Here is a 16655-nt window from a genome sequence, read left to right on the forward strand (position 1 = left end):
AGCTGACTACGGAGGAGGGTTCTGGAGTCAGAGCTACCTGTGCTGAATCCTGTCTCTACTGCACACTTGCTCATGCCAGGTGTGACATGGACAGGTTCCTAAGACGACTGCCCCTGAGATTCTGTATTCTAATCTACTGGACAGAGAAGGCTTTGGGGCCACACTCCTCATCTGAACCCCCTGGGGTGCAATGTTTTTTTGAATTTAGAATTTTTCAGGACTCAGAAAGGTAAAATAGTAACACAGAACGGCAATGGTGAAAACGCTCTTGCACGTTGCCCCTCGGTGGGGTCTGGGGCAGCACTCCATACTCAGCCACATTCATCGTTCTGCAGCCGAACCCGTGGCAACTCCATCACACGAATGTAGCGGGACTGAAGAGGTTCCTGTCATTTCGGGTCAGGCTTTGCTGCCAAACCCTTTATCAGAGAGTTATGAAAAAGCCATCAGTTTTCAGATGCATTTGAATTTTGGAATTGCAGATAAGATACTCATAGACCTGGAGGAGTACCTGTTTTGCTAGGTTATTGTTTATTGAAAATATTAAATAAAAAAAATTGTTAGGAAGTCCTTAACACACTGCCTGGCCAATAATGATGATAAATTTAACTCTTGCTGCCCCTGCTTGTCCTCCTCTCTCTTCTCCTCTTTGTAATGGTGCCTGAACAGCCTTTTCAGGAAGTTATTTAACATATGGAGAAAGATGTTTTAAGTCACGTATATGACTGAAGATTGTAGAATTTTGTTATCTCGTTTATACTATTAATAATGCTTCTTTACTCTATAGCTTTGCTTAGCGGAGTCAACTTCAGCCTGACTCCGCTTAAATGACCATCAAATCCAAATTATTGAAGTCCTAATTAATGAGTTTTTAAAGTAAATAATACCCAATTCAATAATACCCAAGTAAATTATACCCAATGGTATAATTCCATTGTGATCAATTTCTTCTGTGAGTTCATGCTGGTTTGAAGGAGAAATTGTTTTTTTTTTTTCTCTCTCTCTTTTGATGTTTCTAATATACCCAGAGCAACCACTCACTCAGAGTTTGGGATTGCATTTGACAATTTTCTTTAATGATCAAACATTTTAAATTCTCTTTAAAAATTCTCTGAAATTTGGGGTGCCTGGGTGGCGCAGTTGGTTAAATGTCCAGCTTTTGGTTTCGGCTCAGGTCGTGATCTCTGGATCATGAGATTTAGCCCTGCATGGGGCTTCCCACTCAGCACAGAGTCTGCTTAAGTCTCACTTTCTCTCTTGCTCTCTCTCTCTCTCTCACCCCCCGCCCCTCCCCTCATGTGTGCGCACATGCACATGCTCTCAAATAAATAAATCTTTAAAAATTTTTTCCCAAAATTCATGTATATTCTTAGGAGCAACCCAAGTGACCCCTTGACTAGCAGTTGATGTACTTCAATCGCTAATGGTTCTTTACCATTTCATTTTATTGCTTCCCTCTTCTGTTTTCCCAAAATTATTTTAATTCAGCATGTGAAACATGGCACAAAATTGTCAGCATGATGTATGTGTTTATTTTCTAAAGCAAAATGATGTAAATTGGTTAAGCTGGCTACGCCTCCCCCAGCCCCCCATAAAAATCAGAATGATTCAGAGTCTTTTTAGTGTCTTTGTGTGCCTTTTCTACCATGTAATTTTTTTCAATAGCTCTTCTCACTATTTAAAAGCCTGAAATCAAGCATATAGCTGAGGTCTTGTGTGACTCATCTTCAAGTGAAATCAGGAGAAAATGGATTTCATATATTGTCTGAGAAATGTTTCTGCAGAATGGGAGCTCTACAGATGGATGAACCTGTTTGTTGAGGAGGCTGTGCACCCCTGCCAGCTGTCATGGTTAAACGCACACCCAGCTGTTGAGTAATGCCCATGGGAATGCCCAAGGCTGAGTTTAAGCTGGGCCTGGCAAATTCGTGGCTTCAGGTCAACTCCTACTTTCTGAACCTTGCTATTCTTGTTTACCTAGTTGCTACTCATTGTGATTCCTATGTTTGCAATTCTCAGAATTCGGACACCACCCAGACTTTTTCAGTTGTTTTTTTCTGCTTAGAGCAAAACCACATTCTCTTTTTAAAAGCTTTACTAGATCTTAGCACTATTGACATTTCAGGTTGGATGATCCTTTGTCAGGGTCCCATTCTGTACATTGTACGCTATTTAGCAGCATCTCTGGCATCTACCCACTAGGTATCAGTAGCACCACTTTTCCCCTCATTTATGACAACCAAAGATGTCTCCAGATAAATGTCCTCAGACAGTAGAATTGCTCCCACTTGGAAACCACTTTTTTCGAGGAATGTCCTACTGTTAGGTTCCTAGCAATTTTAAATGAGCATAGATGTTATTTAGCCTTGAAATTCCAGTACATTTTGTAACAGGTGTTTTTGAAATGATGATGTCTTGCACAATGACAGAAAGTTGCGACATTTTAGTGTGCAATTGAGGCAAACATTTTTGTCTTCCTTTTAGATATCTCCTAATTGGCTAATTCTCTGGATGAGAAATGATTATGTACAGAAAATACATGGCCATGATTGATTTCTATGTCATTTCCTACGTTAAAGAATTCATACAAGCTCACAAATGTTTATCTACATGGCTCTTTTGTTCTTCTTTAGGCACACATAGGGCTTTATTTCCCCCACTGGAGTGTTTCTTGGTCCAGTGGCTCTGTGGGAGCTCTAGGGAGCCAGCCTGATGCCCTAAAGGACCAGAGATGTGTTCCACCTCCTCCCCCTGCTTCCCTCGTTTGTTCTGATCATTCTGCTATGTTCTTAATCCTTCAATACCAGCTTTGGTGGACTCCCACTGACATTTCATTGCTCCAATTTATGTTACGTGGTCACACCTGGCTACAGGAGCATTTGGGAGAGTGAAAAGGTAGAGATTTTGGCTCTCCTACCATCTACAGTGTAGTAATTTCCTAGGATGGCCATAACAAAGTCCCACTTACTTACTTGGTGGCTTACACAATAGAAGTGTATTGTCTCCCAGTTCTGGAGGCTACAATTCTAAAATCATGGTGTCAGCTGGATTGGTTCCTTCTGAGCCTGTGAGAGAGAATCTGTTCCAGGCCCCTTGCCTAGCTTCTGGTAGCCTTAGGTATCCTTGGCTTATGGGTGGCATTCTCTATCTTCACATTATTTCCCTTCCATTTGTGTGTGTCTCTGTGTCCAAATTTTTCCTTTTGTATAAGGACCCCAGTCGTATTGCATTAGGGCCCAGCCCTGTAAAGACTCTATTTCCAAATAAGGTCACATTCTGAGGTACTGGGGGACTTGAACGTACCTCTTTTTTGGAGGACCCCATTTAATCTGTAATAAAAGTTGACATGCACAAAGATGAAGGGAGTAGGGATAGCATGTCAGTAGGGTTGGCCATATAAACTGGTATGAAGGAAGGAGAATTTGATTGATGTTTTATTCCTGGGTTCTGACAACATATTTTATATATTTCCTAAGTAAAAATTACAGCTTGAATAATAAAAGACTTTTATGTCTAAAAGGCACTGGTTCTTAAGTGACCCAAGTGGCTCTTCCCTCCATTTAGAGTTCTTATGCTTCCATTTGGCTTAATTTTAGGACAAAAGTGCCTTTCTCGTGAAATTGACAACTACTTGTCCTTGGGAAGTGAATTCTTTTTTTTTTTTTTAATTTATGATAGTCATACAGAGAGAGAGAGAGAGAGAGGCAGAGACACAGGCAGAGGGAGAAGCAGGCTCCATGCACCGGGAGCCTGATGTGGGATTCGATCCCGGGTCTCCAGAATCACGCCCTGGGCCAAAGGCAGGCGCCAAACCGCTGTGCCACCCAGGGATCCCGGGAAGTGAATTCTTTTAGGACATTATGACTTGACTTCCAAAAACCAGTCTACTTGTTTTTTTTTTTTTCTTTTTTTAAGATTTTATTTATTCATGAGACACAGAGAGAGTGGCAGAGACAGGCAGAAGGAGAAGCAGGCTTCTCGCAGGGAGCCTGATACGGGACTTGATCCCCAGACCAGGATCACGCCCTTAGCTGAAGGCAGACACTCAACCCATGAGCCACCCAGGTGTCCCAAGTCAGCTTGTTTTTGAAATGTGATTTACTTCAATGTCTTTTTTGTTTTTTAAAAAATGAAGTATGTTTTCTTTATTATAATTCCCCTCCCTGCCTTACATCGCTAGTATTGAAATCCTTTACATATTTTGTCCCATGGAATATCAGGGATGTATTAACAGATGATACTGAGAAAAAGAAGAAAAATAAAAGGAAAGAAAGAAAAGGTTACTGTCCTTTGGAGTTTTTGGTGTGAAAAACACAATGCAAAAACAACGCAACGTGTTTTGGCACGACTTGTATGTTAACCCAGGCACTGACATTTGATGTTCCCAAGGACGAAGTCAGATTGGAATGTTAATTTATTTGAATAAATTTATGTAAATTTATCTCTGAAAAAACATGCTGTGATATTACACGTACTGAGACCTAAATAAGCTTAGTGCTGGGATGCATAGAAAATGAAGAGCGTCTCAGCTGTTTGCTCTTCTCTGGACACCAGAATCTTGGCAGAGCAGTTTGTAGATTCTGCACTGTTCAGCCATCCCCATACTGGTGGTTTTAAAAGTTATACTCTGCTGAGTCTTCAGGTTTTGTGGAACACTCTTGGGTCCACACAGAGTGAGGATACAGGAAGAACCCTTCATCTTTGATTTAGCACATTGTCCCTTATTTGTCACTGCTCATTTGTTTTTACTTGAAAAACAGGCTCTCTAGGCTGTAAATGGTTTGAGAAACCTGACATAGGACAATTCCTGAAGGGCCCCTTTAACTCCCTATGACAAAAGCATAGGATTGACTGAACCAGCATACTGGCATAGTAATGCTGATGATAAAAAGGGATGCAGTGTGTTGAACTTCAATTGGGTGTAAAATACTGTGCTACTCAAATGATCTAAATTATCATCTGATCAAAAAAAATTATAATCTGATCATCATGGCAAAGACACAGTTTCAGAGAGGTGATTAACTTGCTTCAGTTAACATGCTGGTGAGTAGTAGAGTGGGAAGGAACTCTAGACTGGGATTATCTGACTCCAAAGACACCATGCTGCAGTCTGGTCTCCATCGAGACATCTTTTCTCTTCAGGGTCATTACCACTTTCTTAGCCTAACTTCCTGCAGGTGCCTAATGGGTCATCTTCTTAATGGAGTCTTTACTGATCAGTTTCTATGATAGGCACTGCTTTCCTCAGGGAAGGTCCTTTGCGTGTGGATGGTGGTGCAGTGGTCACACGGTCCTCTGTCTCTCTAGCTGAGGCTCCCTGTGTCTCTTTTTTCTTTGGTCTCATTCTCTTTGTTAGGTTGGCTGTGAGATACGAGAAGTATTGAAGGACCTTCAGGTGGAAAGACTCACTTCCTCCTCGTGGAATATGAAACCACATTTCCTACTGTGCAGAATCACGGGCCATACCTTGTGTAACATAACATCATTAAACAGTCCCCTGGACCCCAAGACAGTATCTTGGGAGTGTTTTTTGATGGCTGTTGTTTTGTAGGTTACTTTGTATATTGTACCAAGACAAGCACATCTTTCTCTTGCAATAAGATCATATCTGTTATTAGGAAGTGCGAACAGTAGGAAATACGACATGAGGGTTCTCTGAGGCTCATATTCTGTAATTAAATTAGAAATTTCCTTGGAGAATATAATTCCTTGGATGTGATGCTAACAGCTTGCCATCAAATATTTTATTTCAAGCCCCAACAGAAGTGTAGAATTAATTGAGTTATAGGCCTGGGAACTTGAGAGCCATAGAAGCACAGGATTAGAGCATTTAGAGATCCAGTAGTATACCATTCCTGATTGGAGCACTTCAGTTCACTCCATAACACTGTTAACACATGGTTGGCCAGTTCCTACCATCTATGGTGACTGGGAGTCCACTAGCTGACATGGGAAGATGCTTAAAATAATGAGGTAAACACAGACATAAAATTGCAAATATAGTATCTTAACTCTGTCTTAACAGTGCATAAATACTTTTTTTTTTTAGGGTGGGAGGGAAAGAGAGAGGAAAGGGAGACAGAGAATCTTTTTTTTTTTTTTTTTTTGAGACAGAGAATCTTAAGCATGGATCCTCACAACCCTGAGATCATGACCTGAGCTGAAATCAAGTCAGATACTTAACCAACTGAACCACCCAGGCACCCTATTTTAAAACATTAATAGTTGTTGCTTCTGGGTGGAGATTATTATATTTTTGTTTATAGTTTTTTTTATCCTTAATGAATCTTTTATAGTGGCCATGTATTACTTTGTAATTATAGGGACCAGGAGAAATTCTTCCTTATATTGAAGTGGAATCATTTCTCTGATTTCTGTCTGTTGGTCCTTAACTTAAGCTCTGAGGGCAACTCAGAACAAACCTTATTGTTCTTCCATATAATAGCCTTTCAAAATAATTGAGGATGGCTTGAGTGTTTTCTTGCTTTTAAAAATGGTTACTGATAGGGTGCCTGGCTGACTTAGTTGGGAGAGTGTGCAGGTCTTGATATCAGGGTCATGAGTTTAAGCCCCACACTGGACATGGAGCTTACTTAAAAAAGAAAAATGGTTACTGATAGGTAATCAGAATTTTTTTGAAACTGAAATTGTAAACCTGAAACCATCAAGATATTTCAATTTTTGTAAGAATGGTCCTGAGTATTATGTAAATATCTACTTTTTTTCTTTTCCTCTTTTGAAACAAACCACCAAAACAAAACAAATTTTATCACCCCAAACTGGTGTTTTTATTGAATTCAGTGTTTCATAAAAACTGGATTTGGTAGAATCAATTCTCATGAGTATTCTCAGAGTGTACCTGAGATCTTTGGTAAACTAATGTTCTTCATTAAGGGAAGATGAGTACAAAAGAGAAACTTCAGGAAAAGATGGAAGCATTGGGCAAGGTAGGGGTGTGTGAAGAGGATTGGGACTTTTAATGGAGAAACTGTGATTTCATTTTGTAGGAAAGGAGGTAGTAATCAGATTCTCCTGCCTTCTTGTATGTAGAGTCGCTGTATTAAATTTGACCTTTCAAGTGCTAAAATGATAATATCACTACATAAATACGCGGTTCAGAGGTAGCACCACTGAAGTTTGGTGCGTGAATAACCAATATTCAATGGAAACTGAAAAGGCTTGAAAAATATCTTTATGCATTTGAATTCCTGATAAGTTTACTATCAGAATGAACTCACTGTATAACCTTTAATACAGTATATATGGTGGAAGATTTTTTTCTGGAGAATGACACTTACATGGGTTTAAAAAGCACTTTCTGTCTGAACTTCTTATTCTAGCTAAGCTTTGAAACTCTTAAATTAATGGCAGTTTAGGAGTAAGTAAATATTATCCATAAATATTTATCGAGTAACCTGTTTAAGAAATTATATAAAAATCAAAAATACCAATAAAATATTTTGTTAGATAATGAATGCAGATTTCTTTCAAGGAGAGGCAAATACAGCTATCACATTACCTGTTTTTTATTAAAATTTTACAAAGAATCTGGAAGTTGGTGTTATAAATAGTTATGTTGCTTGGTCTGAGCACTAGATTTTAACACTTTGTTGCATCTAAAACAAGGCTTATCCTTGTCTTTTTCTTTGTTTCCAGATGGTCTCCCAGCTTGAAGCCCGAATATCTGAGCTTGTTGAACAGTTGGGAAATGAGTCTGGGTTTCACCAGAAAGCTCTACAGAGAGCCCAGAAAGCAGAAAACAAGTTGGAGGTTCTTCAGGGTCAGCTGACACACCTGGAGGGAGAGCTGGTTTCTGGAGATGTTTTGCGAGATAACTTGAATTTTGAGAAACAAAAAGTAATAACCTGAGGGTACATCCATGGGTAGAAAACATCTGTTGCATTGTAAAATTTTACCTGAACTATTCTAAATTTATAGTACTTTAGTAGAATGGTTACATCTGAGTAATGAGTAAATGTCAAGGAACAACAGATATTGTCTTGGGGTGTCTTCCTATTATTGGGGTCTTTCTTGAGTCAAAATAATCCAGTTAAAACTCAGCAGATATTTGTTGCTTATTCTATATGAGACCCTGAAGGTCTGAGGGCTGATGTATGAATAACACAGAGTTCTTGATCATTAAAGGCTCATAATTCAATAGAGACAGACATATTAGTAGTTTGCTGTGACTATAAAGCTGTATGTGTTGTAAGATGTATTGATTGATGAAATGCTATAGGAACTCAGTGAAGGGATTGAATACTTCTGGATAAGAGGAGGATTTACAGGAGAGAGAATAATGAAGTTCATCTTTGAAGAAGTAGGATTTTAGTGGGGGGAGGGAGCAGATTCTGAAGGGCAAATTGTTTGAGCAAAGGAATGAAAGCCTGTAGGTGCCTAGTACAGTCAGTCCAGAGCGACTGTTCCAGTTTGGCTGCAGCACAGCACTCTTCATGGGGCTGTGGCAGGAGAGAAGGCAAGAATGGTTTGGATTATGAAGATTCTTTATTCTCTGCTTTGTAAGTGACTTTGAGCATTGTGATGTTTTAGAAAGTTGGCGTGATGTCACTGTGAGGCTGAAAGTGCAAACTTTCAGACTCAGAAATGCTAATGGTGCAAACCCAGTGGGTGAGAAGGAGAGGAGAATGAGAAGAGGACGGATCCCCATGTATTTGACCATGGGAAGATATTCTATGGCCTTCAAGAGGCAGTTCTAGGGATAGAAGGAGAGGGAGGAACAGACAGCTTGCTGAGCAGGGAGCCCTACTGGACTCAGGGCTCGAGACCTAAGCTGAAGGCAGGCATGTAACCGACTGAGCCACCCAGGCACACCTGTAGAAGTAGATTCTTATGAAGTTTGGTGACCAGAGAAAAAGAGGCATTAGCAGGAGGACCAAAGAAAGATTTTATTGGATGGAACAGGAAGGTACATATTTGTGGGTCACAGGAGTCTTCAGGGGAAGAAAAAGACAAATGAGATTTCATTTGGCATGAAAAGTGCTCTTAAGTTAAAAAATTTGTACTCTGGAAACTCATTCATTCTCATTTTTGTGTACTTAAAAAAGTTGAGGAAGCATCATGCCTGCATTGAGGGTTGGGAAAAGACGCAACACATATACCTTATACGAGGCAAAGATGCGTAAGGAGTCTGTAGAAAATCCTAGTCTCAGTGGATGAGACAGGTAAATGAGGACATAATAATTAATTGATGGAGATAGGCATACAATTCAACAGGAGCTTGGATAAAGTTTCCTATTTGTGTGTGTGATGAAGTAAGCCCTCTTCACACAGGAGGCGGCATTCACGAGAGGCTATATTTTTTATTTCATTTTTTAAAAGATTCTATTTATTTATTCATGAGAGACACAGAGCGAGAGGCAGAGACATAGGCAGAGGGAGAAGCAGGCTTCCCATAGGGAGCCTGATGCAGGACCCAATTCTGGATCCCGGGATCATGACCTGAGCCGAAGACAGCCACCCAACTGCTGAGCCACCCAGGTGTCCCTCACGAGAGGCTTTAAAGAAGGAGTAGGACTTTGTCAGGCAGAAGAGGTAGGGAAGAGGTTCAAGGTACAGGGAACAGTAGGAGGGATAAAGGAACAGAGGGGTGACAGGGTGCTTGGGAGATTGAACACGATACATGATGAGGCCAGAGGCATGAGGTAGCTCTAGAGGCCTGAGGTATGGAGGGATAACTGGAATATGGAAGGCTAATTAATTACCCAAGGCTTTATCCTATGAGTGATGAGATGCCATAGAAAGTTTTTGAGTAAAAGAAAGGTTTCTCTGAGGGTCTAGAGACTAAAGGTAGGGAGCCCAGCTGGGGGATTCTTAGAACTGCAGAATAGAAGATAATAACTATTTGGACCAAATAGTGGTTTTATGAATGAAGGAGTAGATTTGAGAACTTTGGGAGGATGAAGGCTACCTGAAAAAGGTGTATTGGTTAAAATATTGAGTTTGAAAGGACACGTTGCATCTGAATACGATATGTTAAACTGGAAGAAGTCTGACTGATGGACTGTCCACCTAGATGTTCCATGAACACCTTGCACTAAACATTTTCCAAATGGAAGTGATCACTTCTCCACAAATTTGTCCCCTCCTGCCTCAGTGATGATGAGGTAATCTGCCTCCAGTTGCTGGAGCTGACAGCCCCAGAGTCATCCTTAGTGCTTTCCTCTTTTTAACCAATTCCTAAACACTATAAATTTCTTCTTAATGTATCTCACATACTCCCTCACCCCCACTGTATATTTATACACTGTGTATTTGCAGTGCTTTGATTCCAAGCATTATGATCACTTCCATGGGCTACAGAAACAACCTTCTAACAGCTCCCCACTGCTGCTGGGGAGGGCTCAATAAGATGTATGTCTCATCTTACCTTTCTCCATCTTAAAACTGGCCAGGGGCTCTCTGTGGTTCTCAGGTTCAGCTACAGATTCCTTTGTTCCATGGCTGAGCATTCTGTGACCTGACCAGTTTGCCTCTTCAGGCTGCCCATCACCTGCCATCTCTCCAGCCCACGATGGCAAACTCAAGGCCTCTGAGAATCATCGGGCCCTGCAAGGGTGTGTGGTGATTGAGTCCAAAGATATCCACATTCAAATTTGTAAAAAATACTTTCCTGGCAAAAAAAAAAAAAAAAAAGAGAGAGAGAGAGAGAGAGAGAGCCCCTATAGCATTACATATTGCATGTTGCTATTCTTTCTGAGAAAATGTCCTTCTTATCTTCTTCAACTGTGGCTGTCCCTTGATGATGTGGCTCCAGTATCACTTCCTCTGGGAGTCCTGTAGACTTGGTTCTCCTTTGGGACGCCTGGGTGGCGTGGTTGAGCGTCTGCCTTCAGCCCAGAGTGTGATCCTAGAGTCCCGGGATCGAGTCCTGCATCTGGCTCCCTGTATAGAGCCTATTCTCTCTGCCTATGTCTCTGTGTCTCTCATGAATAAATAAATAAAATCTTTTTTTTAAAGATTTATTTATTTATTTATGAAACAGAGAGAGGGGGGAGCGGGGCAGAGACACAGGCAGAGGGAGAAGCAGGCTCCATGCCGGGAGCTGGATGATGGGGGACTCGATCCCATGACTCCAGGATCGCGCCTTGGTCCAAAGGCAGGCGCCAAACCGCTGAGCCACCCAGGGATCCCCAATAAATAAAATCTTAAAAAAAAAGAGAGAGAGTCTTGGTTCTCCTTCAGGCAACACACACCTATGTCTATCACAGCACTTTGCCAACTTAAGTCTTCAGTTTCCTTTATGATTTATTTATTTATTTATGGGGGGGGCAGATCGTGAGCATGTGTGTTCAGGGGGAGATGCAGAAGGAGAGGGAGAGGGGGTCTTGAGCAGACTCTGTGCTCAGCGTGGAGCCTGTGGTGGGACACAGTTTCACAACCCTGAGATCACCATGGAGTGGAAGCCAAGAGTCAGACACTTAACTGACTGAGCCACTCAGGCCCTCCCCCACATCTTGTATTCAGTTTTTAATTGTTTTTCTCTAGTCAACTCCAAGATTCTTGAGGCCAGGGGAAATATTTGTTTTCTAAGTTTCTCCAGCACTAAGGGGGAAGGGTCAATAAATGGTATTTAAATTATGAAGAAACAGGGCAGCCCCGGTGGCTCAGTGGTTTAGCACCACCTTTGGCCCGGGGTGTGATCCTGGAGACCTGGGATCGAGTCCCGTGTCGGGCTCCCTGCATGGAGCCTGCTTCTCCCTCTGCCTGTGTCTCTGTATCTCTCTGTGCTGTCATGAATAAATAAATAAAAATAAATAAATTATGAAGAAACATAAAAGGCAGGAATTTTAGGTAGATTGATGTCTCTTTCCTGTTTTTTTTCATAGAAATGACTCATTAATTTTAATTGAGATTGTGTCAAAAGAACTCTCAGTTATGAAAGCAAATTATGTAAACAGATTCCATCCTGGTGAATAGTCTGTAGATAACTGTAAACTGAAAAAGCTAAGTTGTACAGAGTTTAGATTTAGATACAGATGATTGAAGTTCACACTGAATAGAATATATTTATCCTAATCTGTGACTCAAAGAAACAAGATGTACAGTAAATCCTTCTAGTAACCCTAGCTTTCTAGGCACAGCCAAGATCCTTGAAATAGGATCTTGTTCTGTGGGGTGTTGGCTTGGACCTTTCTTTATCCTTTTTTGCCTCTTATAGATCCTTGGATGCTAAGTGGATGGGTCACATATAGACATAGCAAAAAAGGCTTTATACCTCCACGTGAAAGGTACTGATTCTATTTTATTTATAAAACAAACAATAGTAGTTATTTTCCCTTCATTCATACATATTAGAAATGAGTAATTCCAAGGGCACCTGGGTGGCTCAGTCTGTTAAGCATCTGACTCTTGCTTTCAGTTCAGGTCATGATCTCAGGGTCATGAGTTGGAGCCCTGCACTGGGCTCTGCACTGGATATGGATCCTGCTTAGGTTTCTGTCTCTCCCCCTCTCTCTGCCTCCACCTCAACTTATATATGGGCTCTCTCCCTCTCTTAAGGAAAAAAAAAGAAAATAAATGAGTAATTCCAAGGGGAGAGCTAAGAGCATTAAGAAGTAATAAACTGATAACGTGGAAACAAAAGCAACCTGTGGTCTTGTAGCACAACACAGGAGCCCATGGTCTTATAACACAACACAGTAACCTGCATCTGGTAGCACAGAAAATAAACAATATTTGCCATGGCTGTGCCTCTCGAAGAAGAGATTAAATTTTAAATATGCCATTCAGCAAAATTTGAAAATACAATTTCATCTCATCTTGATGCCTAAAAGTATAGATAGTTCTGGGCTTCACACTGGCATGCTTTAGTCATCAAGAAATTATACTTATTTAAACATATAAATGCCTCAAAAATGCCAGATAGATGAGGATTTACTGCAATGAGAGGAAAGCTCAAAGAACCCAAATCATGAAGTGATGATACAGAAAACTCATTGATTGGTTCACTCATCCAGTAAGCACTTAAGAAGCATTCCTCTGTCTGATATGGCCAGATAAACCACAGAAATCAAATGGAGGACCCCAAAAATACTGGTTTGAAGGGATACATGCACTCTGGTGTTTATAGCAGCGCTATCAACAATACCCAAAATATGGAAAGAGCCCAAATGTCCACTGACTAGTGAGTGGGTAAAGAAGATGTGGGGAGGGGAGTGTGTGTGTGTGTGTGTGTAGATAATTAAACATGGATGGAACTAGAGAGTATTATGCAAATAAGTCAGAAAAGACAAATACCAAATGATTTCACTCATATGTGGAATTTAAGAAACAAATGAACATAAAGGGGGGGGGAAGAGAGACAAACCATCAAACAGGCTCTTAATTATAGAAAACAAACTGAGGACTGCTGGAAGGGAGATGGTTGAGGGTGGGCTAGATGGGTGATGGGCATTACAGAGGGCACTTGTGATGAGCACTGGGTGCTGTACGTAAGTGATGAATCACTAAATCTTACACCTGAAACTAATATTACACTATATGTTAACTAACGAATTTAAAGAAAAACTTGGAAGAAGAAAAAAGGAAATCAAGTGGATAAAGATCCTAGAACAGTTTTGTAATGCTAACCTATTAAATTATGAACCTTGACTTCCTCAATACAGCTCTATTTTATGGTGGTGTTCCTTAAAGTGTGATACATTAAAGATTCTTAAAGACATTTTCTTTGGTATAGGATTTTAACTTAAAAAAGCAAAAATGTTGTCCACGTGTGTTTTTATGGAGAGCTTTGATTTTGGAGTGATCTGTAGAACCCAAGGAAAGTACAGTGGTGACTGTTGTCATTTTTTTTTTCACATTTGAGGCCAGAGTCCACTTAGGTGAGAAAAATTGCCTTGGAAGATTTGTGGGTGAGGAGATCCCAGGGGCTGGATTAACCTGGAGAGGCATAGTGACAGCAGCAAGTAGCCTAAACAGAGATGTGTAGATGTAGTCAGGGCAGTGCCAGAAGAGTGTGTAATGTTAGCTTGAACATCAAGATCGCCGACTAGGAGAGTCAAGTGAATTTGGACAAGAAGCAGGACATGGAAGTGGCAGGATGTTGAGGCTTTCATTACCAAACACTGGGGTCAGGAGCTAAGCTACGTGCTGGGTTTAATGAGACCAGTCTGTAAGCTTCAGATGAAGAGAAGGATGCTGTGAGATCACCAGATAACTTTGTTTTTGTGTCTCATTTTTATTTTTGTTCTTGGGTTTAGTATCTTAAGTTTCTGGATCAGCTCTCAGAGAAAATGAAACTGGACCAGATGGCTGCTGAACTTGGCTTTGACATGCGTCTGGATGTAGTTTTAGCTCGCACGGAGCAGCTGGTCCGTCTTGAGAGCAATGCAGTCATTGAAAACAAGACACTTGCCTACAATTTACAGAGAAAGGTAGGGGATATTGAAACTTGCTAGTGTTGATAGAAGGAATTGCTGAGATACTTAAATATTGAGAAATAATTTACTCCTTCATATTTGCCACTGTAGTTTGGAAACATGAAAATATGTATTTAGAATTAGAGTCTCTGTTCAAGTGTGAGGGATGGTAAGTGTATCACCTAAGGTTATATTTGACTATGAGTAATAGAGACCCCAAATAAAAGTGACTTAAATGACTAGAAGTGGTCCCTTCCCCCACTTCACATAAATTTCTGGAGGTAGGCCTCAGGGTGAGTGCGGTAGGTCTGCTCTGTAAAGTCGTCAAAGGGTCAGGTTGATGCCAGCTCCTTAACCTCTCATCCCTAGGGTGGTCCCCATTCTTATGGTTCAGAATGGTACCTAGAACCATCATGTCTGTGTTCCAGACAGAAGTTTGGAGAAGGGATGAAGAACAGGATGCGAAAGCATGTGTGAGCTGTCTTTTGATGGAGCCTTCCAAAGTTTGCTATGTGAACTTGTATTTATATTCCACAGTTCCGAAGGCTGAAACTAACTGCAAGGGAAGCTGGAAACTATAGTCTTTACTCTGGGTAGCCACCTGCCTAGCTAAGAAACTCACTGTTTCTGTTGTTAAGAGGGATGAGGAGAACTGGGGAACATGTAGCAGTTTCCATTTGGATAAACCCTCTTGCTTTGGATAGTAAAGCAAGAAGAGCTTATTTTCCACTCACCCAAAAGAAGAGTTAGAAACAGTTTAGATGAAAGAAATGAATGAGTAGATGAAAAGGATAAAAATATAATTATTAGTTATATAATTGTTGGCATTGGTGAAAGAAAGAGCAAAACACAGATGTGTTCTTATAATAGTTCTTAGGAGAAAATTCTATGGTGGAATTATAGTGTACAGACTGTGTAATGAGTCACATCTGGGACCCCTAGTTTGGTTCCACCAAGCTGTGTGACCTTGGGCAAATTATATACCTCTCTGTCTCCTCATATTTAAGATAGTGATAATGTCTTCCTTGTGAGGTTGTTCGTTTTTAATAAAATACATTTTTAAACTCTTGGCTTATAGGTTGTACTCTATTCACATTTGACCTACTCTCCATTTATTAGATTTTTAAAGAAAGTAGATAACCCAATACCACCAGAGACATTGAATTGAGCTACAGTTCTTTCAGTTCTCAGATCATTGATTTCTTCCTTGATATCCAACACTGTTCTTTAAGTATTATATAATTATTAAAATTACCAGTGTACAGAACTTACCAGTACAATTTTGCAGGCGAGTGGAATTTGACGTGAAGAAGCTCAAGGAAGGGAACTTGGTTAGAGAAACATGAAAAGGGCTTTGTTGAAGATGGATCTGGGTATAGACCATGCTGTCGTGGTTAGACAAGATCTATAAGCCTGTGTTTCAGTCTGCCCTGCACATCTCTGAACACTTTACAAGTGTGCAGAGTATATAATTAGGGAAAATGCGACAGTCTTATGCTCTAACATTCTAGATTCCAAAGCTTGATGTTTGCAACAGATGAAAGAGGTTTCTGCATTTAATATTCTACTCACTAATTGTGATATTTGAAGCCTATGAGGGTTTTTTCCACCCTTAGAGTCCATAATCTTTTTCTAAAAACCACTATAATTTCTTTCATCAAGTTTGAGTGTGAATGATAAGTGCTGTTTGAAAAACTTGTTCTCTGCTTGGTTTGTGGATGATACAGGCCAGGCATATAATAAACACCAATGAACTAAAATCTTATTGAAGTCCCTTCTATTTCAGAGTTTTTAAACATGAAACAAAGCTTTCTTTAAATTCTCCCTGGTATTATTTACTTTACAGACGTATCAACTCTCATGTTTGGTGTCACTTGGTCTGGACCTAAGGGATTGAAATTAGTCTAGGTTTTTGGTATTAACCTGCACTCTCTCTTCTTTTAAAAAGACTAGTGTGAATGTAGTTGCCATGGGGTGGTGGAGAGGATTTTGTCTCTCTACCCTATTCTGATCTTTAGTAGTTTTAAATTTTTTTTTAACTTTATTTATGATAGGCACACAGTGAGAGAGAGAGAGGCAGAGACACAGGCAGAGGGAGAAGCAGGCTCCACGCACTGGGAGCCTGACGTGGGATTCGATCCCGGATATCCAGGACCGTGCCCTGGGCCAAAGGCAGGCGCCAAACCGCTGCGCCACCCAGGGATCCCTCTTTAGTAGTTTTAAAAGTAATTTTACATGTCTGTTATGATGTACGTAGTGTTGGAAGGAACCACATGT

At 40.5% G+C, this 16655-nt stretch overlaps 1 protein-coding gene across 1 annotated transcript in view; it reads left to right on the forward strand.

Annotated features, from left to right (window-relative positions):
- The window catches only part of CCDC170 (coiled-coil domain containing 170), a 96674-nt gene that overhangs the window by 62748 nt on the left and 17271 nt on the right, over window positions 1-16655 (forward strand). Inside the window, 2 exon segments of the mRNA XM_038526336.1 lie at window positions 7657-7857; window positions 14220-14393. Coding sequence (XP_038382264.1) covers window positions 7657-7857; window positions 14220-14393 — 375 coding nt within the window.

The sequence above is a fragment of the Canis lupus genome, chromosome 1 (assembly GCF_011100685.1).
Source record: "Canis lupus familiaris isolate Mischka breed German Shepherd chromosome 1, alternate assembly UU_Cfam_GSD_1.0, whole genome shotgun sequence".
NCBI lineage: Eukaryota > Metazoa > Chordata > Mammalia > Carnivora > Canidae > Canis > Canis lupus.